At 52.9% G+C, this 22,085-nt stretch overlaps 2 protein-coding genes across 4 annotated transcripts in view; one reads left to right on the top strand and one right to left on the bottom strand.

Annotated features, from left to right (window-relative positions):
* The window catches only part of MTMR1 (myotubularin related protein 1), a 33,599-nt gene extending 29,444 nt beyond the window's left edge, over window positions 1–4,155 (top strand). For all 3 annotated transcript variants that reach the window (XM_021406616.1, XM_021406617.1, XM_021406615.1), the window contains one exon: window positions 2,906–4,155. In XM_021406616.1, coding sequence (XP_021262291.1) covers window positions 2,906–3,070 — 165 coding nt within the window. In that variant the 3' untranslated portion in view covers window positions 3,071–4,155. The remainder of the gene's footprint in view (window positions 1–2,905) is intronic.
* On the bottom strand, window positions 6,697–16,646 carry CD99L2 (CD99 molecule like 2; the record flags this gene model as incomplete). The annotated part of the gene is given in 10 exon segments (XM_021406626.1): window positions 6,697–9,931; window positions 10,332–10,397; window positions 11,666–11,785; window positions 11,862–11,888; window positions 12,703–12,765; window positions 14,095–14,187; window positions 14,760–14,840; window positions 14,949–15,044; window positions 15,741–15,788; window positions 16,590–16,646. Coding segments are annotated over 10 exon segments (716 nt in total), but the record flags the coding sequence as incomplete, so codon positions are not given.

Raw genomic sequence — 22,085 nt, 5'->3', positions numbered from 1 at the left:
CACGTGAGGCTGTGTTAAATGCAAAGCAACAACACATCTTTTCCTGGAAATGGTTAGAAAAATGAGTTGTGTTTAACCTACCACATGGAATGGCATGGTGATGTTTATGTAGGCATGTTTTGCAGTGTTTGCATCTAATGTGTGCTTACTAAAAGATGACCAAATTTTAAACTGGCCTTTTTTTTCCCTCCAGACCCTACTTTGTCTTGCTCACAGCGTTGCCAGACTTTAGCGATTTGTACTGAGTCATCAGCTATGTGCATCTGTCCATATTGCTTTGTACACTTCATCCACGGGGCCTTCATTTCTTAGGGGAGTGCAACTAAGAAAAACGTGAAAATATTGGTATGGTAGGTTTCCTTTTGTTGGAGTGAAGGGCTGTTGTTCAGTAAATGTTCCATCTCTAGGGCAAACAGGAGATTTTACTGAGAGAGAGCATCTTTCGGAAATGTTCCCGATCGTATCCTCAGAAACTTTCATTCGATTTGGAGGGCTGAGGCTGGAACCATCCCAGTACGTTCTTAAGGGCCGGGAGTAAATGCAGTTAGAAAGGGAGAGATGGACTTGATACAAATACGAGAGAGTTACAACTGACGGGGAATAGGAACGAGTCGTGGGTAATGCTCAGCAAGGTGAAGCTCTTTGCTTTCTGTTCTGCTCCTGGAATATCATCTGAGGAAACAGAAGTTTCACCCAGTCCGTATGGAGTCTAATCAGAGCTGGACGTCAGCACTTGAAAAGGAGAAAGTGACAGCATTCAGCTTGTCTCCTGGTAGAGGTGCTCCGTGTTAATAAGTTGTAATGGTACATGAAGTTCTGTACAGCCCATCTGACTCATTTACAGAACAGTTTTCATTGGGGTGATGAAGACGGTGTCACGAAGGATGCTGGTGTCTGTGGAACCTAAACCTGCCAGGCATCGTTTGTTTCTCACCATGGGCTGAAAGGACAGAAAAGCCCGTTAGGAAAAGTGAGCATTGTAATTTTGGAAGAATAATTAAAGGATAAGGTCAGAAACTGCAAAGAAAACTGAATATTGAAGAGCTGCTCTGTCATGGAGTAGCATCAAACTGTGTGCCAAATAAAGCAGGAATATAAGGGGGGAAATAGTATTTTAATGTTTATCTAACCAACAATTTTATGTAAGTGTACAGGAAGACTGAATTAAGTGTGGAAGAATAATCTTCTTTCTGACACTCTAGTTCTTTGAGTGCATAATTTTTCAGCCTTTGCATCAAAGAGTTTTCTGCGTGACTCGAATACGCACTGCCTTATAACAGCGTTCCAATTGTTATTTAGAGAACTTACTTTAAGACGGTCCTGTTCTTTGAGATGTAAGCCTGGGGAGAACAGCTCTTTGTGCAAGTCTGAAGATGTGAGTTGTTGAATGAAGTTGCAGGGGAATGCAGAAGAAGGGTTGAGCAGTGCAGGCACTCCGTCCCTCCCCTGGGCGCGTACGTAGCGTGCCACGTTCTGCAGTGGCTTTGGTTCCCAGCAGGCAGCTGTACGGAGCTGCTCCTGCGGGAGCCTGGGCGCTGTGCAGTGGAACACTCTGGGTGACCCCAGTCTCATCCAGACCCCTAATTTCTCTTCTCTGTAGTGCGTATTACGGCATCTTGAGAAACTTCACGGCTGAGCTCAGTTTTGCCACCTTTTCAAGCGTATTTGTTTTTTGTGGAGCACCTTAAAACAATGAGACTGGCTTTCTCTAGGGCGTGCTTTGCCTTTGGCTGGTGAAGGAGGCTGCTGTCTTCGGACTTGTGGCCCCACTGGCTAAAGAATTTGTGTGGGGAGTGTGGGCGAAGGTTGTGAGGAAGAAAGCATGTGAGTTGTGACTCAGCTGTGTGTTGATAGCAAGAAGAGAAACCCTCTCTGGTTTTCTTCATGTAGCACTGTGTGAGGATGTCCTGCTCGGGTGTGCATCCCAGCCCTGCCACCCTGGCTGAAGGCGTTCCAGAAGCCCGGCGTGTCACTTACTTGCTATGGCTAGCAATCTGCAAGTTTCCCAGTGCTACGTCTTCCTGTGATTGCCTGGTCAGCCCAATTAATTTCTTTTCCCATCTTGTGCTTTCCAAAAGCTGTAAACAATTCAGAGATTACAGAGGTTAAGAGAAATTAAAAGCAATAGCAAAACTTTGTTGGCCTTTCTGTGGCATTTGGAAGAAGGGAAGGTCTCTGCTTGTCTGAGAAAAAAAATCCAGCTGCTTAAAAAGCAACTTGACTCGAGTCTTCCTTTGTCTGTGATAGAATTGAATGTTCCGGAGGAACCTGACAACCATGTAGAACTCTGATGCAGACCCTTGGCCAAAGTCTCTGGTGTTTTTGATGCCACTGTCAGAAGCAGAAACCCACACGTACAAAAGGTGTATCGGTGTCTGGCTCCAGGAGATCCAGCACAAGCACAATCCACTTGGCTGCTGTGCTTTTCTCACCAACGTGCTGGAGGGGTCAGGCTCTTGGAAAGATGCCTGGCTAGAAGAGTAACGAGATTCTCCCTATGGAGCCAGTTTTGTGCGCTCTGCCCAGCAAGTTCTGTCCCAGCAGGCATGGAAAATAGTTCTCTATGAAGGCATTCAAAGTTCAGCTGGAAGTGGTGGTGGTAAGGGATAGGGATACGCTTACAGGAGTATTTTTGGTATCCCAACAACTTGGTTTGCAAACAGCATTTTGAATGGGCTTCCTGCCAATGGCGTGTGTTGTTAGAAAGGAGCAGTTAGTCAAGAACGTTTCCTTTCAGGTGAGTAAACACTGTCCCTGGATATTGACACGCTGAAATTCATAGCTGTTGGATTCACAGTGTTACCACAGTAACACAGTGGAAGCACAGTAACACAGTGGAAGCATTTCTTGAGAAGATAACTCGTTACTACAGATCAAAGTAAACCTTCTCCTTCTTCACCCACAGGTTCCAATCCATCAGAACATGAAGGAGCTCCTCGCCATCCGGACTGAGCTTCAGAAGAAAGTTGAAGATTTGCAACGGGAAGCAGCTACACGGTCCATTTCCTCCTCCTCTGACAGAGGTTCATCTCCGTCCCATTCAGCCACACCAGTGCACACTTCTGTGTGATGTGTAACAAAAGCCGTGCGAAACAGTTCGGGTCAGGTAATACAGAGAGGGGGGCAGAATGTTTTCCTGTCACGCAGGGATTGTGAGTGGCTTGTAACTGCTATGATCTACATGCCTTACTGTGTCTGATATTACCACAATGAGGCCAAAAAGAGCTTCAGTAGATGTGATGTCTTTTCTTGTTGGCAGTCCCCACGTGTTTTGACATCTCTCGTTAAATCACCAGTTGTGAAATTAAACTTTGTTTTGAGCAACTAACAATTTAACCATCCTCAAAAGGAATCCATCTGCCAAGCAGACAGAAAGATGCCTCTCACACTGCCTAGGGTACCATGCCTGCTTGAGAGAATCAGATGAAATGGACATGATGCTTACACAGAACACTGAGAACATTTTTCTGAATGGGAGCTCTGTACTTCACACGGTAATACAATATATATTTTTTGGTAGAGCAGTTGTGTTTTATAAGGAAATTGATGCACTTGGAAATTGATTTTAAAGTAATGTTTTCCAGTGTAGTCAGTTTTGCATTTCAACTAAATATGCCATTAAAAGTGGACGAAGTTAAACGGGGTTTGTCAAATACACCACGCTGACTTGTATGATGTAATATATTTGGTAAAGCATGTATTTTAGTTTTTTTAATGCCTTTTGTACAAGTTGCAATAAAGTCTTCCGACGGTTTATTCATTGTTCAGTTTCAGCCTCCTGAGTGAGGGGTAAACTTAACCACGTCGAGGTCTTGTTCAAAGTACAGGTTTGTTTTCTAGCAAATGGTAACACTGGGGTTGAAATGACACTCAGCTGTGTAAATTGTATAGTCTGTATAGCTCCACATTTTGCTAACCGTGTTTTGTTTTGAACTGTACACACAAAATGCAGAGCCGTGTCCGTTCATATACGTGTGTATGTGATGTTCAGCATCCGCCAGTGTTCTTATGCTCTGAGTTCAGAAAGTGGATCCTGCCTACCCAAACTCATTCAAAGACCTTAACTCGTAATGACTTTGTTTGACAAAGTTTTTTTAAGTAATATGAGCTTAATTGGTTTGCTTGAAATAAAGCCGGTTGGCTTTCTGTTTTTTAGACTCTTGCTAGCATTTTTTTTCCTGTAAAGTGAATAACGTATCCCAGTTTTCATTTAAAACACTAACTCCCAACCAGCTATCCCTCCCCAAGTATTAATACCAGATACTTGATTGCCGTAACGTCCAGCTTTTCAGGACAGTGATTCCGTGGCCTCTTTAGCAGGTGTCCAGGTGGCCTCTCTAGAAGGCGTGGAAGTGGTGCACGCTGAAAACTTTCCTGTTGCTTTTCCTCGCTGTGTTTGGTGAGATCCTGCTTCTCCTTCTTGAGGTGCTGAAGTGCTGCAGCTGTGCTTTCCAGTCGGTGCTTGCATTGCTCCACGTTCTGCTGCTGGGAATTGAGCCCTGTCCTTAAGACTGTGACAGTTCCGTATGCGGATGGTGCGCTTTGCTCTCTGTGAGCAGACGTGTTACCGTGCTTCTGTCCTTACTGCGAGACCGCGCTTTTCTCCGTTCACACACACAGCATGCAGGAAAGGAGGAGGTGAGCTGTGAGTGCTTGCAGCTCCACCTGGGCAGGCGGATGCGCTGTATCTGCTCTCACAAGTTTCCTGTGTGGGGCAGGGTGCGTCTCTTGTGATGCAGCGTTTCCTATCAGATATTTGCCTGCAGGGATGCTGCACGGTGGCAGCTCTTAACAAACCTCAGGCTTTTTATACACAACTGAATAACGTTTCTCTGTAAAAATGGTTCCGCTCAACAGTGTGCCAGCAGTGAATTTTACACTGCCAAAATATGTTGAGCTGGTATTGAACTGAACTTCCATACTTCAGATTTCCTTGACATTCTAACTGTATATTAAAGCAAAGCGCTTTATCTCTAAAATGCAGCGCTAAGGAAAACCTTTTGAAGTTTTTCCCTTTATTGGTGCTCACAGTCACAGCGTTTCCTCTATAATTATTGTGGAAGTGATGACCGGATTAGCTTAGGCATTGTGAGATTTTAAAAGCTTATGTTCCTGGAGCTGCAATGTGAGAGCTGCGCTGTGCTGCGGCGGCTCCCACCTACCTCTGCTGCTGTCTGTCCATCCGCAGGTCCCAGCGCAGCGCGGGGCATCTGCCCCACTGCAGGGTAGCGGAGGGGCAGGGATCGTGCTGCAACGTGCACACGGAACGGGTGGCTTTGCATCCACTTAACGTGGTGATGCTCAGAGATTCTGCACAGCTCACATATGGTAGCTAAAGCATCGTTTTGTACCGCAGAGGTGATTAGTAGACCGTACTCAGTCTGTTTCCCAATTTTCAGATGTTTTTCGTATTGATTTTTAATTTTTAATTTTTAATAAGGCAGTATTGGACCGTTTGAAGTAAGAGCAGAATGCTGCTCCCTCTTGGATGTACCCTGTGTGGAACTGCTAACTCTAATTCAGTAGCTGCATCTTCTTTTGCTTGGCTTGTTTGTTTTTGACTCAGCATATAGGGAACGTGCAGAACAGCAAGCGGTTCAACTTGATCTCTAAGTGACACCTGAGAGAGCGACAACGTGCACCTGGTATACCAGAGCAGGCTGAAGCCGTGGTAAGCAATTGAAACAATTTTTGCTTGTAAAGTTAAGTGAATCATCAGCATCAGACACTTTGCCACTTCAGCCCTGTCTCAGGCCTTAATTATGCTTCTTCCTCTGTAGATAAGTGTTGGTGTTTTTGTTTTAGAAAAATGGAAGGCGGCTTTTAAAGCTGGTAAACAGTCTTATCTGCCCCTTTTTGTTCCCTGCCCAGGCAGCTTTCTGCAAGGAATCAATACTTTAAACAAGGAAAGTGTTTGATTTCTCTCCTGCTTTAAAAGAAAGGCTGTATTAAGCCATGTGCTGTATTTAGCCACGCCAAGAATGGCTGGTTCTGCAGGAGCTGGAAGTAAATGAGGGAGCAGCAGCTCGCATTCAGTTGGTTTGAGCCCTGTAGCAGAGGACAGGGTAAAACAGGTGACACAGGATATTCCCCGGGTGAGGCAAACCTCATTGTAGAAGTTAAGATGCAAAAAGGAATGGTCATGTGCTGAGAGATGACAGCTGAACTGAGTGGCTATCCTACCAGGCATCTCTCGACTGCCAGGCAGGAAGAAAGCATTTCATTTCTACAAGGAGTTGGAAGTAGCGGGTAGTTTGAAACACAAACACGTTGTTTGCCCGTCCAAGCAATGCATCATTACACAGAGGCCAAAATCTTTGTTTGCACTGCACGGGAGATTCCTGGTTGTGAAAACGTAAAGAGAACCAGAGGAAACCTGCAGCAGTGCAGTGCTCTGACAGCCAGGAAGGGCAGCCCGGGCAGCACACCACAGCGCCCAGCGAGGGGGAGAGGGATGGTGACCAGTGTGGGTGCTTACATATTGCAACTGTTACCATTACATTACAGTCCCTTAATGTTTCCTCTAAGTCCATTCCGGGGTCTTTGGGGAGGGTGTTTTTTTGTTTTTTTTTTGTTTGTTTGTTTGTTTGTTTAATAAAGTCTTTAGTGTCATTGTAGAAGAGATTACACATAGACAGGCTATGGTCTGCCATTTGCAGCTGACTTGCACCATGGAAAAGAAGAACTCCAAAAGGCCATAGTAGACAATTTGTTTTAATGTTTTCCAAAGGTCGTCAGATTCTGATCTTTTCCCCCCACTGACCCTTACATGCACGTTAGCAAAATTAAGTCTTTTCACAGCAGAACATTCAGCCTTCATTTGGTATAGATTGCTTCTGCATCAGTAAGCAGTATGCTTTGCTTTTAGATAAGGATTTCACTCACCAGAAATGACTCTCTAATTTTACAAGACTTTTGTTCCTGAACTTCCTTTATTGCAGAACCAAATGTAGAGGCCTGAGCACGCCTCAGCATTTTGCTTTTTCAGAATCTGAGATGGTACGGCGGAGTAATGCCACCGTTACCGCCACAGATGAAGGTGAATGAGGGCAGTGCAGCGCTTGGGGTTCCTTAATGAGGCTGCGAGAAAATGACTGAGTTTATTAAAGCAACAAAAAGAATCTGAAATTCACAACAGAGTATTCTAAACCAAAGAATTCAATGACACAGTATTCTAAAATGAGGAACCTGCTACCGTACTGCCAAAGGAAAATGCAAGCAATTGGTAAACAAGAGGATAAGAGCTGGTTAAGTTCCTTCAGTTGTGTTTTCTATGTAATTGTGAAAGCTTTTCTGAACCATTACAGCAGAAAGAGCTTCCATGAAGCTGAAGGTGTGTCATGAGAAAAGAGCCCACAGCACAACCTCACGTAAGCTCTCACGTCAGCTGTCTGTGTACTTTGGGACTCAGGAAAAAAAACATCCTAGTATTCCACTGCTTCACTGCCTAATACAGGATGAGAAAGTTCAGGCCGTGTACACAGAAAGAATTTCACAAATTCCGTATCCCGATGTAAAGTGAATGGATACTAATGAAATGAAGGTGGCTGCAGAGGTGAGCGCTGCGTCCCTTCTTTCAGCACTCACCTCACTGCCAGGAAAACACAGCTGAGCTCTCCCTTGCTGTAATGCCTGAAGGAGTGAAGGTGTGAGGGCTGAGCTCCCTGCATCTCACACCCAGCGCCAGGCAGACGGAGCAGGAAGCGGCTGCACACAGAAACAGGCTGAGCCTCAGCTGGCCCTCAGCACAGCACGGCTTTGGTTTCTGTCCAGTTTTGAAGACAAGACGGAGTTTAATTTCTTAACGTCAGTATTTGTCAATATTTTCCCATCCAAAATCCCAGAGAGTTTTTTAATTGTTACTGTAAACTACTGGAGAAGTCATCCCTTTCACTGCACGTTTCTATTTTTCCATATACTACATACCTTGAAATTACATTAAGGCGTAAGTTTTCACCAAAGTCATTTAAAAGGCCTTAGGGAAAGGAGCTTCAGTGCTGTCTGCTTCTGCATTCTGACGGGGCTGTTTTTCACCTGCAGTACTTGTGAGTTACACGTGTGTTTCTTCCACGTCCTGCTGTAACCATTTCCCAAAGGAGGGTAAGCGTGTGTTGCGGCCTGTAGGCAACTCTGAGCATCCCCCTGCCCCATCCCCTGGGCATGCAGGTTGTGCACGGCCATGGGAACATGCTGACAATCTGCATCCACAGACAACACCAGCAAAGAGAAATGGAATTACGTTCACTTGGTCTAATCTAAAACGACTCCTAGTGCTCATCAATGCCACGTTGCGACACCTTCGGTACAATCATTTTGTAAAAACATTTTTCATGCTACAGCTTTCAAATCCATTCAGCTAAGAGAGAAAAGACAGGTGATGGTGTGGGAAAGGGAGAAGCACAGCGTGACCCCGGGGACATGGCTTCCCTGGCATCGGCGCTCCTGCCTGTGCCCAGCAGAATTCTCTGACCGTTGTCCCCCATTAGAATCTGACCTTTGAGTACACAAACGTGTGGAGAGTATTCTGCATCTTTCCTAGAATCATGGAGTCACAGAACCGTAGAATCACCAAGGTTGGAAAAGACCTGCAACATCATCCAGTCCAGCCATCCCCCTACCACCACTATTTCCCACTAAACCATGTCCCTCAGCACAGCATCTCCAGTTACTGAACACCTCCAGGGCTGGTGACTCCACCACTCCCTGTGCAGCCCATCCCAGCACCTGGCCACTCTCTGGGAGAACCATCTCCTAGCATCCAACCTGACCCTCCCGTGGCACAAAGTGAGGCCGTTCCCTCTCATGCTGTTGCTAATTACACGGGAGTAGAGGCCGACTTACAGTCTCAGAACAGCTGATTGATAGAGAACTATTTTTTCTAATCCACAAACATTTGTACAGTGAAGTAGCAACAGTTAATAGCAGTATTGTAGACTACGTGTTCTAAATACGTGAGGCACCATAAATCCTTAGAACTTGTTTCCCTTGTAAAACGCTGCAGTTGTTCTGTTAGAGCTAGTGTAAGGCTTTAAAAATGCAAGTGTTAAGAGCAAAAAGAATGGTGCGGCTGTTGCAAAGTACTTAAAACGTGACCAGGCCATTTCCTTTCAAAGGGAGCTGTGGGACAGAAGGCTCGTGGAGTGCTAGAATGGCTCGGGGTGGAAGGGATCTCAAGGATCACGGCAAGGCCTTGTGGCAGTCATGTCTGCCTGACAGCTCTGAGTCTAATGAAATGCTTTTGTTAGTCCACATACATTCACACAATCTGGGATTTGCAAAACATTTAAAAAAATGATCGTATTTCAGGTCTACATATGGACAGGGAGTTCCTTTTACACTAGGCAGTCACTTCCCCTTCACTTCCCATTGCTCTGGGAAAGTGCATCAGAAAGTGTCTGTCCCCACGTCTTGGCATCAGTGTGAGAGGGCGGGGGGAGGAAGCAGCCCCAGGCAGTGAGGGCAGGCCTGTGGCACAGGGAGACTGAGGGCGGGAGGTGGCTGCTTTGCTTTGGGTTGCTGCTGACAGGCACTTTGCTGTCCTCACACCTGTAAGCTGCACTCGCAAAAGACCTCGTCCTTTACCCGACACGGGATCGCTGCTGCAGCACCTGCTGCCGGTTTGCATACAACTCGCAGTCAAACCTACAGCACTCCTTCCATGTAAACAGATCTCGTTACAGAAAATAAGCACATACTGCCATCCTAACCCTAAAGCCTAGAGCAGTAAGAAGCCAGTTCAAGCCTAAGTACACATCAAACAGCTTTGGATTCAAATGAAATAAATAGCTGAATTACAAGCGGGTGAGATCTCAGTGCTTGCTGCCGCCAGGTTCCTTCCCAGCAGGACGGGATGGGAGCCCGCGCCCTCACGCCTTCGTACCGTCGTGTTTCGGGGGTTCTGCCGACTGTGTTTCCAGTACTGAGTATTTAACTGGGGAAGAAAATAGAAGTCATTAGTATGATAGTACACACGGTGCATGAGGGCAAGCAACAGGTGCCAAACACCCGTCGGTTGTATCCGATCTCAGCCTTTAGAGCAGCCCCCTTATCTGTGGCTGAAGGAAGGAGCACGTTCCAGGTGCGAGCACTTCTGGTGGCTGCAACCATGAAAGCTCAACTTCAACTGCCACCAATGTGCAGAATGAGACCCTTGGTGTCTCCTCGTGGCTTCCCTTTGTATACAGTAAAGCGGGAAAAACATCACAGTGTCTGTTTCAGGAAAAGCTGCAGCACAACCCGAGCGGGGCCCTCGAGCCGCTGCAGCGCGGCGCACGCAGGCGGCTCCCAGCGCTGCCCTCTGTGGGCAGGGCAGGCGCGGTGCCAGGCCTCACCTTGGGGCTCCTCGCTTACGACAGCTTCCATGTTCTCCCCTTTCACGTATTCGGCGTTAAGTCCCTCTGAGAAGCGACAATAAAGAGAGTGAGACGGGAGGTTAGAAAGCAGAAACTGTTTGCTTTGGTACCTTAAAACCTGTGGTAACGGGCCTATCTTTTGTGAAAGCTTAATAGGACAATTTTGCAAACCCCTCTGCGCGAACAGCAGCATGGAAACGTTGGTAAACCACGATCAGTGCTGAGAAAGCCGTGCTGCATTCTCAAGCCACCGCAGAGGCTGGCTCGCACGGGCGAGCTCCTCCTGCATCAGCCCTGGGCCAGAGGACGTGGCCGTGGGGAGAGGACGCACACTGTGCCCGCTGCTGCCCCCGGGCGTGTGTTCTGCTGGGATAACACCCAGTGCCATTGTGCCTCTCCAGAGAAAAGCCACTTCTGCAGCGGCTGACAGCTCGCAGATTGCTGTCGTGCATTGCGAGGCGTCTAAGGCCTGACATTAGCCCAGCATGCCGTGTCTGATGGCTTAAATTAATCCTCCTTTATAATTAACTTTAATTTCCTGCTGCATTTCTGGGACTTTGTGTGTCTCGGCTTTCCCCTCGTCAAAGCCTTTACTCTCTTTTTTAAAAATTATTTATTCTTGCCAAAATATCATTTAAGTGGAGGGAATATACAAGGGAGTTTCATTCCACCACATTCATTTGACTCTCCCCGCTGATCTAATTTACCAAAATGCTCCTGTTGTTGCAGACACAACTGGGAAAATAACACGATTCCCACCCAAATTTCCAGCCCCCAGACACCCTCCCCCAGAGCACAGGAGGCTCTCAGGAGAATTCATGGGATTTATCTGAAGAGAGCCTTTCCCAGCTGCCCGCAGCTCTGCCCTTTGGCTGCACCTGCCCATAACTGCATGGGGGCTACGTGCCCCATAAGCCCCCGCTGTGCTGTGCAGGGCCCCCCACAGGCTGGGTGCAAAGAAAGGGCGTGGAGCAGCTGTCAGCCTCGCCTGGTCTCTCAGAGGACGCTTCTGTTGCGGGCTGCCCAAGAGCAGAACAGCAGGTGCTGATCACCACAACGCTGCAACAGCAGCAATATCGCACCCACCGAGATTCCTTGGTTCCCATGCCTCAGCTGATTCATCAACTGGAGAGCCAAGGAGTAATCAGCACAACTCCTTCACCCTTCAGTAGTCCCATATGGTCAGAGCAAAGTCTGATGGAGACTGGAGGCTGACAGCCTTTGGCAGACAATGGTTTGCTTTCACTTGGAGGGGCGTCCCCACGCGTCAAGCCCCACGCTGCAATCCTCCACCCCCACCCGGGGCTGCTTACGCTGGATGCTGAAGCAGAACTTCTTCTGCTGGTAGGAGATGTAGCTGGAGACGGCCCCCACGAGCGCCATGGCCAGGGCACTGGCGATGCCGGCGATGGTGCCCGTCTCCACCTGTTTATCTGTAGGGCACAGAAAGGCGCTGCGTGGTGGGAAGGTGCCCGGGCCTCGCTCCCCCCGCTGCCCTCACAGCCCTACCTTGGCTGTCAGTGTTGCCCCCGTTTCCTGCAAGAGAGAGGATCCATCAGCAGCCCGGCCCAGCCCACACACAACCCCACAACCCACGCTGGTGCAGGGATGCTCCTCATTACAGTGTGGCATCCAGAGGGGACAGCCACCCAAGCCATGAGCTGGCGCACCTGTACGTGACATGGGGTGTCCATACGTGACACTGGGGCGACTGCCCGTGACCCCAGGACAATTCTGCACAGCTCGGGTGTTTAAGATCACCCCCCCAGGAGACGTGGCTCCTGCTGGAAGCTGCAGCTCTGGGCGAGTTGCTTAAATCCCGCATTACAGAAGCAGGTCAGCGCTGTATTAATGCCTCCAGTGCGGTTTGTCCTTGGCACAGTGATTCATTAAATGTCGACCGGGCTGCTGGTGTTCGCCATTTCTAACTCAACTGCCTTTAATATTTAACGCTGCAGCTCTCCGTGCAGGCTGAGCCAAGCACAGCTGCTTCCCCATTCCCAACACCAGCAGTCGCATCCTGAGAGGAGGGACAGTGTCTGTGAGGCACGGGGTGACACAGCCCATGGGGTCAGCGTGGTGGGGGTGGGGGCCAAGAAGCACAGAGCCCCACAGCCGTGCTCCCCCCGCCTGGTGCTGAGGGACAACCTGGCATCTGCTGGCGGCTGCTGCAGCGTGAGCTGGCGGGCCCAGGGCCATCTCAGTGCCAGCCACTGCTGCCAGGACAGCGAGTGCCCCCACCCATCCCCTCAGACCCATGATGGGTTCTCCCTGCACTGGGGAGATGCCCTCCAGGGTCTCTACGGCATGACCATCCCTTCCCCATGCTGGGGGCACCAGCCCTCCCTACCTTTCTTCTTGTCAGGTCTGTAGCCGTCATCCACGATGCCTTCCAGGTCACTGTCTGAAAATCCTTGAAAAATAACAGCAAACTCTGGTTGGAGCACAAAGGGAAATCATCCCCCACCGCTGCCCCCCTGGGGTTGAGTGCTGCTGCTGCCCTGTCCCGGCGTCTGTCCTGGCATCTGTCCTGGCATCTATGGGTGCTTCCAGGGAGCACAGGGGGACCAGAAATGGGGCTGTGGGGGTTCTGGACTCTCCCGAGCACCATGTGCCCAGCAGAACAGCTTCCAGCAGTACTGCCACAGGAAAGCTAAGGCTGCTGTGTTCCCCTCGGTGTCCCCTGCAAACCCTCCAGACGTTCTGAGGGGCTCTGCTGGGCGTTCTGTGCAGCAGGGAGCAGCCCGGCCATGGCCCAGCACCTTCCCACCAGCAGCTCCAGCTGCTCCGTGAGTGAGAACGGATCAGGGTCAATGGGCAGTTCCCCTCCCACACAATGACAGAGTTAGCAGAATCTTCAACCCCAAATTACTTTCTTTTAAGCTCATGAAAAAGGAAATAATTGACTTTACTTCTTGCCTGAAAGAAAAGAGAATTGTGGAGTGGGATTTGGCAGCAGCATTAGCGGAGCCATTGAGCCTTGCCCTTCCAGCCTGAGAGACACTTCCTTGCTCACCAGCTTACCACAAAAAAGTGGTTTATGGGTTTAGTAACGAGTGTAAAATTTAGAGAAACAGAACTAAAACAAGAACAGAACCTGCAGAGGTGAAACCCTCCGCGAGGTGCAGCAATGCTGGGGCAGCACGTGGCCGTGTGCCATGGGGCCGGCTGGTCACAGTGCTGCGTTCCAGCACCCAACACCTCCCGCCTTCCAGCCTAAACCCCAGCGAGCCCAGAGCACCAAAGTGCAGACAAGTCACCCAGTTAGCGCAGCCTAATAAAGTACCTGGCTATTAATTACACGTGTGAGGAGGGCATACGGCCATCTCGACGTCCATAAACTAGCCGTGTAAAGTCTGTTTTCTAACGGCAGTGCTCAAGGGAACAATACTTGCAGACAAATGACGCATTCACCGGAGCATTTCAGAGACGGAAAAAAAGTCTCTGGCCCATGGTGTGCGTTGTGCCAGGACTGAGCCTGCTCTGGATTTACATCATGGCTATGACTGCAAACCCCAGCAGCACTCAGTTAAATGTTGAGCACGGGGCGAGGGGAATGCCATAGAACAAGCAGAGTCCCAGATAAGACATCGCTGCTGTTTCTGCTCAACCCCAGCTTCTGGCAGCAATCCACCCTGTAATGGAGGGGGTGCCCCGCAGTGAGCCCCCAGTGCTGGGGTGCTCCCACATGTGTGGTGAATGCATGGTGATGAGGATGGCAGGGAGAGGGAAACCCACGTACCTTCCTCCGGCCTCACACCCGGCTGTCTGCCACCCCTCGCATCGTCCCCATCTCCAAGGGCATCAGCCAAGTCCAGATCCAAAGGATTCTTCCCTGTAAAACAAGACAGGGTTAGCAGTGCTAGGGAACTCCTTGGTGCTGACAAGTAATCGGTCCAGGAAATACTCCTGTCCAGCACTGCTGCTGTGGCAGATGCAGGAATCGCCCCGTGTTGTGGCTCATGTGCTTGGCAACAGACAGATCAGATGGGAGAGCAGGCAGCAGGACGCTGGCAGTCGGGCTGTCCCGCAGTGCCCCTGCCCGCTGGTCTCTGCAGAATGCTGCTGGCACCCTCAGGAGCGCAGCAGCTCAGGAGCTCAGCTCAAACAGAGCAGCTTCAGACTGCTTTTACTAACTGTCAGCAAAAACGTGGAATGGAGCCAGCCTGACCTTCTCAACCCACCAGCTAGCTCGTAAATAAGTTTTGTCTCATCTGAAATTGATGCTGAGCCTGGGAGTGCCTTTTTGCCAAAGCTCAGCCCCCACGGGCAGCGAAGCAGCCCATGACCACAGGTGTGCCCGTCTGCGCCGTGCTCCTGTGTAGCACGGTCACGCTGGGGCCAGCCTGCAGCTCTCACCTGAACAAACCCGGGCTGGACACAGCGTGGCCGGGCAGCTGCACTCACCTGGGTTCTGCTTGCGGGGCGCCTGCGTCGTTTTTGGCCGCTTGGTGGTGGTGGTGCGGATGACGTCCCAAAAGCCGTTGTCTGAAAGTGCCATGGAAGGGTGAGATCAAAACGCTGTTAGCGTCCCAACGAGCCCCCAGCTGCACGCAGCCCGGCGCCCACAGGGCAGCGATGGGCAGGGCGACGCACCTGGCTTCCCTGGGCGCGGGACGGGCCTGGCGGTGGGCCTGGCCGGCCTGCTGGTGGGCTCCACAGGACTGTCGAAGTAATCGGCCAGGTCGAAGTCTGTGGAGAGAGCAGGCAGGCGAGCCATGGTGCTGGGGCTCTGCGCCGGCAGCCCCTGGTGCACGGCACTGCTCGGCGTGTGAGCAGGGACACGCGGCCAGGGCTGGGGGTGAGCATCCTCCAGTGGGGCCAGCGCTGGGATCCGGGCAGCCAGGGCCCTGACCCACACCATCAGAGGTGGTTTTCGCTGGATGGGAAAATGCCACCAGCCTGGCACCACCTGGTAGAAGCCGGGGATGTCCTGGAGTGAAAGCTCCTCCCCAGGAGCAAAGCCAGCCAGTTCTGCACAGGCAGAAATGATGGCCCCCGTGCAGCTGAGCCGTGACCTGTGTCTCTTCCATTACAATACTGCAAAGTGTGCAGAACTCAGCCGTGGCCATAAATGCTCTCATGTCAGCTGCCTTCGGAACAGACAGAAACATCAATACTGCATTTACTTGGGAACAGGTGTGCGGTGCTGCCAATGGAGAGGGGAGATGCAAGCGACACGGCGGCTGCGTGGTGATGGGAAGGGCGGAGAAGGCACTGTCAAGCAGTGCAAGCAGGGGAAGCTCAGGCAGCACAAGCAGCCACTGCAGCGCAGCCTACTGCCAACCAAGAGGCGGTTCACTGCCAGCCAAGATTTCAGCACCCAAGTTGTTGCCGACAGCACACAGCCGACACTTGCTGAAACAACACGTGCCAAGAACGTCTCACCTCTTCCTCCCGTCCCACCGGCCGGCTTACTGGGTCTCTTGGGCGTGGCTGTGGTAGAACAGGGGAGGAATGTGTTAGCCGTGGGCATCACCAGAAACACTGCCTCTGCCCTGAGAACACAAGGCTGGGATGTGGCGGGTGAGCCCAGCAGCGTCACCACCAGCGCTTCGTGCCCTGCTTTGCCCTGCAACACCCGCAGCTGGGATCGCACGTACACGGTGGGTGCACACAGGAGCCCCATGCAGGGTCCAGCCCAGAGCTCGGCTGGGGCTGATGCCAAGCAGAGAACTCCTCCAGGGGACAACTCCAGGACAGAGCAGAGAGGAAGCAGCAGCAAGCTGTGATGCTTGGCTATTCCCTGCCCACCAGCCACCGCGGTGACAGCAGCTCCCAGTGCTGTGCCATATACCGGCGCTCCCCGCCTGCTGGAGCGGTTCTGCTGCCAGCCCAGCACTCAGAGCCCGACTGCTCTCAGGGCTAACCAAGCTGCCGTTGGCTTCGGGAGGCAGTTTTATTTATTTTGTCATAATTTTTATTTTCCCTGCAAACCACTATCCATTAACAGTGGTTAGCTTTATGAAGTATATGAATAAATTATGAGCGAGAGTTGTGGCCGCTCCGTTCCTATTAATTTCCATCTGAATGCTGGCACGCTTCTGCTGTGCCCCGGGACGGAGCAGCGGGCGTGGGGCTGGCAGGCGGCTCCTGCGGGCACAGGCAGCCCCACCACGGGGACCGGGGTCAGCCTGCATCCTCCGCCACCTTCCCGGGAGATCCCAGCGGGCAAATCACGCCCATTAATTCTTATTTTTCTCCTTATTTTGTAACAAATAAATGAATTTGACTTACGCTGTATGGGGCTGAGGGCATCTTCTAGGTTGAGTTCCCCTGGGTCGTCCCCATGACCTGCAGACAAAGAAGCGGTGCGGGAGTTACTCGCTCTGCACAACGTCAGTCGCCTCTACACGCAGCCTGGCCAGGCGCCTGTGCTCAGACTGCTTTGGTTTTAGAGGGCTTTCTGCCTTTTGCTAAACCTGACCCATCACCAGCACAGAGGAAGACATCAGCCTTCCCCAAACCCTGTGACCGTTAAATTGCGGAGCAGCCAGCTCCGGATTTCCCATTTGTCTGCCCTAATGGTGCGGTGTAAGAACACACGCTACGCTTCAACTTGTCAAGCGGTGCCCACCAATTCATCTCTCCGGCCGCCACTCATCCACGGCTGTGCTCGCAGTTGTACGTTTGCTAAACACTGCGCAGCCCAACTCGGTGGAAAGGCAGAGCTGCCAGCAGCCGTGCCGGGGGAGCGCCGTGCGGCAGCGGGACGCGGTGCGGGAACGCTGCTGCCGGCAGTGGCCCAGGAGAGGGGCCCGCGGCCCCAGCGCGGCCTGGCCTGCCGCTCCGCCTCTTCCTGCACCGCGTTAATTACTGTTGACTTACCCTCGTTCTGAATGTATTTGTCTTGATAAATCCATGCTTTTACATCTCGGAGCATGCTGAGTAATTAATATCCTTTGGGTTTGCTAAGCGCTGCGGCACTGCAAGAGAACATTAAAATGGCTTTCCTCTCATTCCTACCGCTAAATGGATTTAGCTGCTGCCACCTGAGCTCCGGCGCGCTTCATGAATAAATTTACAGCCCTCCTGACAAGGACAATGGCAGCCGCGAGGCAGCGCCCACCAGAAGGCCGCCAGCCGCCTTTCAGCGCTAAACTTCCATGGGGAGCAGTGGCCGAGGCCGTGGGGCCCCTGCCCCACACGCAGCCCATCGCTCCATGAGCCGTGCCGCTGCCCCAGCAAACCCCAGCCAGCAACGGGGCAGGGCCACCCCGCCCAGAGGAGGGGTCCCCGTGCTGCTGTAAGCCTCCCCAGGTGACACGGTGCGCTCGGTGCAACGCAGCCCCAGCCCCGCGCGTGGGCTCTGTGTCATCGCCCTGCGGTTACTCGTGACCCACACTTGGGCATCCCACCGCTGCTGGCTGACAGGGAAAGCGGCCACGGGATGTGTTTGCCACACTTTCCTTCCATGCGGCAACCCAAAGCATCAGCTCCTGAAGGGCAGCACCACTGGGACGGGCAGGGCCGGGTACCGCAGCGTCCCGAGCTGGGCTGGGTGCTTCCATCAGAGCTGGCTGCATGCTGGGGGCAGAGGGCACTGCACCACCGTGTGTCCTCCCCTCATTGTTTCCTGCAGCGGGCAGCTCTAGCGCATGGCTGTGCTCGTCAGCCTTTTCGTTCATACAATTACATATGATCTAATTAAGCCTCGCTGTCTGGCAGAGCTCGGCACACAGCACCGTAACTCACACCCAGCGCGCTGTCTGCACCAGCAGAAGCGCGCTGCTCTCCATTGCCACACCAGCCCAGCACCGCTCCGTGCAGCACCGGCCCCTTTGGCTGCTGGGGAGCCGGGAGCCCACGGCTGAAGCGAGGTGCGCCCTCTGTGAGATGCAGCACTGCCCCGCTCCTGGTGCGGCCGAGCCCTCTGCTCCCGGGGAAACATTCTGATTTCCAGAAGTACTAATCAGAATCACTCCTGATTATGGCAAAAACAACCTTGCTGCAATTTTTTTTTTTCATGCAATTAACAAGAGTATATGGTAATTCCAAGCAATCTTGCTCTTGAGATTAAAGGAAAGCCTGCCAGGAAGCACATGAATAAAGCTTTAAGATGAGAATTTGCATAATGAAGACTTTCTCTTTGCAGAGAGGCTGATAGCGGCCATGTCCGACACCTGCCAGCAGCAGCACCAGCAGCTCCACCTCCACCGGTGCCCAAGGGGCAGCGGGACCTGCAGACCCCAGGGGAGCTGCAGCACCCAGCCCATGCTCAAGGTCAGACAGCCCCGGGGCTCCCAGGGCTCCCCGGTATCACTGCAGTGTGCCCGGGCAGCAAGCTGTCCAAGCAACTTCAGGTTCATCGCTCTGAGGCCAGTGCTGCAGGGCTCCTGGCACGTGCCGTACTCCCAGGGCAGGGGCAGCAGGAATCATCTGTCCCATGGGAGACCACCCCGGCACCCATGGGATGCACAGACCCAGCTCAGGCATTTGCCATTTACAGTGATGCTCAGGAAACACCCGAGCTCCTCTTCCTCCGTGCGCAGGGCACAAACCACAGGGCTGCCCGTGCGTTCCCACCAAGCGCTGCTGGCACACGGGATCACCACGGGCTGCGCTCAGCGCTCAGATCACCCATCTGATTTCTGCTTACACACGCAGCAATGTCTCTGGGTTTGCCCAGGGGCAGAGACACCCACTCACCAACCAGATGACAAATTGTGGCACAAGAGCTCTTCATCCCTATCCTGGCACAGAACAAGGGATGGCAAAGCCGGGGATGCAGGAGTCTGAATAAAACTGAAGCAGAGATTAAACACCACCTGCTTCCCTGCAGGGAGACTGCTCTCATCAGATAGAGCCCAAGAGGAGATGCAGTAGTTAAAGCAGGTAAACAGGGAATCACACTGTGAAAAGGCCAGATCCTCACACGGGATGCACTGCTGCTGTGTTGTGCCAGGGGAAATGGGAGCGCCAATGGAAATTGATTTGGATGATGCTGGCAGATGTGGCATGGGGAGAGGGGCACAGCCTTTAGAATCATGGAATCATAGAATCACCAAGGTTGGAAAAGACCTCCAAGGTCATCCAGTCCAACCGCCCACTTACCACCACTATTTCCCACTAAACCATTCCCTCAGCACAGCATCTAAACATTTCTTGAACACCTCCAGGGCCGGTGACTCCACCACTCCCTGTGCAGCCCATCCCAGCGCCTGACCACTCTCTGGGAGAGGAACTATTTCCTAACACCCAACCTGAATCTGCTCCGGCACAACTTGAGGCCATTCCCTCTCGTCCTATCGCTGTTACCTGGGAGCAGAGGCCGACTCCACCTCACCACAAGCTCCTTTCAGGGAGTGTAGGGAGCGATGAGCTGTCTCTTCCCTGAGCCTCCTCTCGCACCTGCGACACACGTCCCTGCCGCAGCACCGGGGACAGGTGGGGGTTATTCCAGACCCGGCCTCTCCCGCTGCCCATTTGGCCTCTAATTCCAGCCACCTCCCACCACAGCGTCCCCACTGTCCTGCTGCTGCTCTGTCCCTCTGTCTTCCGCGGTGTTAAGAGACAGAAGACAGCTGTTTAATCCTGACATGAACTACTTCTCTGGACGAAGAAGTGCGGAGGACCTGGTTTAGTCACCTCCTGCCACAGAAGCCCGCGGGGTAACCAGAGCGGTTTGCTGTTCACGGGCAGGAAATGACTGAGCTGCGTACAACGGGCTCACTGAGAGAATTCTACCACCGAGCCTCTCACCTCACCGGGCCTGATCTGTGGAGGGAAACAGCTCACTGAGGCCTGAGTTCCCCGAGCTAACCACAACAGCGGTGCCTCAAACCTGCAGATCTTTTTCTAAGGAGAAGCAAAGCGGTCTTTAAGCAGAGCGCTGCTGACAGTTCCTTCAGCTCAGCGCTGCTGCCCTCTGGGGCAACAGATGCCAGGAAAAAATGACATTTTGGTACAGGGAAACTAACCAAGAGTTAGACTCGGGCCACTTCCCTCGGAAGGCTGCCAGCTGCCAGGCTGCCACCGGGCTCGGGGGAGGAAAGCTCTGAAACACGGGCAGGGGTATGGAAACCAATTGTGTCCAAAGCCCCGCTCACAAATATCCGGGCATGACATGTTTAGTTAACACAGATTTGCTCCAAGATCAGAGATAATTTGTAACAAAACCACTGCAGCTTCCCCCATGTTGTCAAAGACGCTATCAAAGCAGAAGTCATTCCTTAAGTGCAATACCACCGATATCTAGTAACTATAAATGGAATAACGCAGTCACGTCTTATAACCAAGGTTGTTTGCACACGGAGACATTCCGCACGATGGCAGTGCCACGCTGCCCCACGCTCCTACCCCGACCGTCCCCACGGGGGGGGCAATGCTTCAGCCACGAGCACCAGCGCTGCGGCCGTGGGGTCACACCGAGGGCAGCGTGAGATGCAGGGCGGGATGCAGAACACCGCCCGCCCATGCTGCAGCTCCACAATGTGCCAAGCCACCGCTCGTCTGAAAGCGCAGACATCTTCTCTGGGTTTTCCTTATCCGTGAAGCACAGAAGCCGGGCACGCCCCTTCTGACAGGTCTGCCAGAGTTAACCTCGCACTCACCATGGGTGCAGTGACCTCAGCTGTCAGATGTACCACGTTTCCATGAAAACATGTCAGTGCTGTCCGTACGGGCTTAGCGGACTCAGAAAAGGCCCGGCAGCGCGGGCAGCCCCTGCCCAGCTGTGTTCTGTGTCACCTGGACAAGCACGGGGCCAGCCCTGGATGGCTCAAACCTCCCAGCTTTCTGGAAAAGCCGCGGATCTCCGCACTACAAGCACAGTGCCAGCTGAGCCCTGGCTCTGGTGAGGCCCTGCAGAGCAGAACCCGCCCAGCTGCTTTCAGCCCACGGCGACGGCTCGGTCCGCGCTCCGCAGCCGCGCGCTGCGACACCGGCCCGGAGCCGCCCCCGCCACCCGCCCGACTCCCGGAGCAGCGGGCGCCGAGGAAACGCGAGCCCCGCTCCCGCCGCGCCGCACAGCCGAGCCGGAGCCCCGCGGGACGGCGATGCCCCCGGGCACCGCCGCCCTCGTCCTCCCCGCGACCGCTGCCAGCTCCGGGCCGGGCCCGGGGCCGCGGAGCCCCCCGCAGCCGGGCGCTGACGGCGAGCGGGGAACCTCGCGGCGGGGTTCGTGCCGATGCACGCCTGCCCGGCGACGTTTGGGAGCCGGACCCGCAGCCTAGCGCCTGGGGATGGCACGGAACGGCATTTTCCTTCGGCCGTGCCGCAATTGGCGCGGAACGGCGGCGGCCTCGCCGCTGACTAATCGCGGTCTTCCACTTGAATCTCAAACTGGGACGCCAGGCCCAGCCCCGCAGCGCCGTGTCACACCGACAGCCGGCACCGAGCGCTGCGCTCCGGCGGCACACGGGCATTCCGCGCAGACAGCGCGGGGTCCCTGGCAGGACCCTGCCGGCTGCAGCCCCGCGTCCCGCAGCACGTCGGGGCCGGGCAGAGCGCGGGGCCCGCTCCTCGGCGGCCCTGCACATCGCCGCGGACTGTCTGCTCGGCACAGCCTTTAGAAGGGCCCTTTCTTTTTTTTTTTATTTTTCTATTTGAAAGAAAAATGTAAACAAAAAAACCCAAAACCTTTTAGAATAACTTATTTTTGGAATAAGGAAACAAGAGTTGCGGTAAGCTTTGCATTGATTTCTATTCCCCCCAAAAAACACGCGGGTCCCCCCGGGCAGAGCGCGCTGCCCGCGGCACCACCCCGGCTCCCCGCGCCCCCCGCTGGCCTCC

Source organism: Numida meleagris, chromosome 8 (genome assembly GCF_002078875.1).
Source record: "Numida meleagris isolate 19003 breed g44 Domestic line chromosome 8, NumMel1.0, whole genome shotgun sequence".
Classification (NCBI taxonomy): domain Eukaryota; kingdom Metazoa; phylum Chordata; class Aves; order Galliformes; family Numididae; genus Numida; species Numida meleagris.
This window is presented reverse-complemented; position numbering and strand designations above follow the sequence as displayed.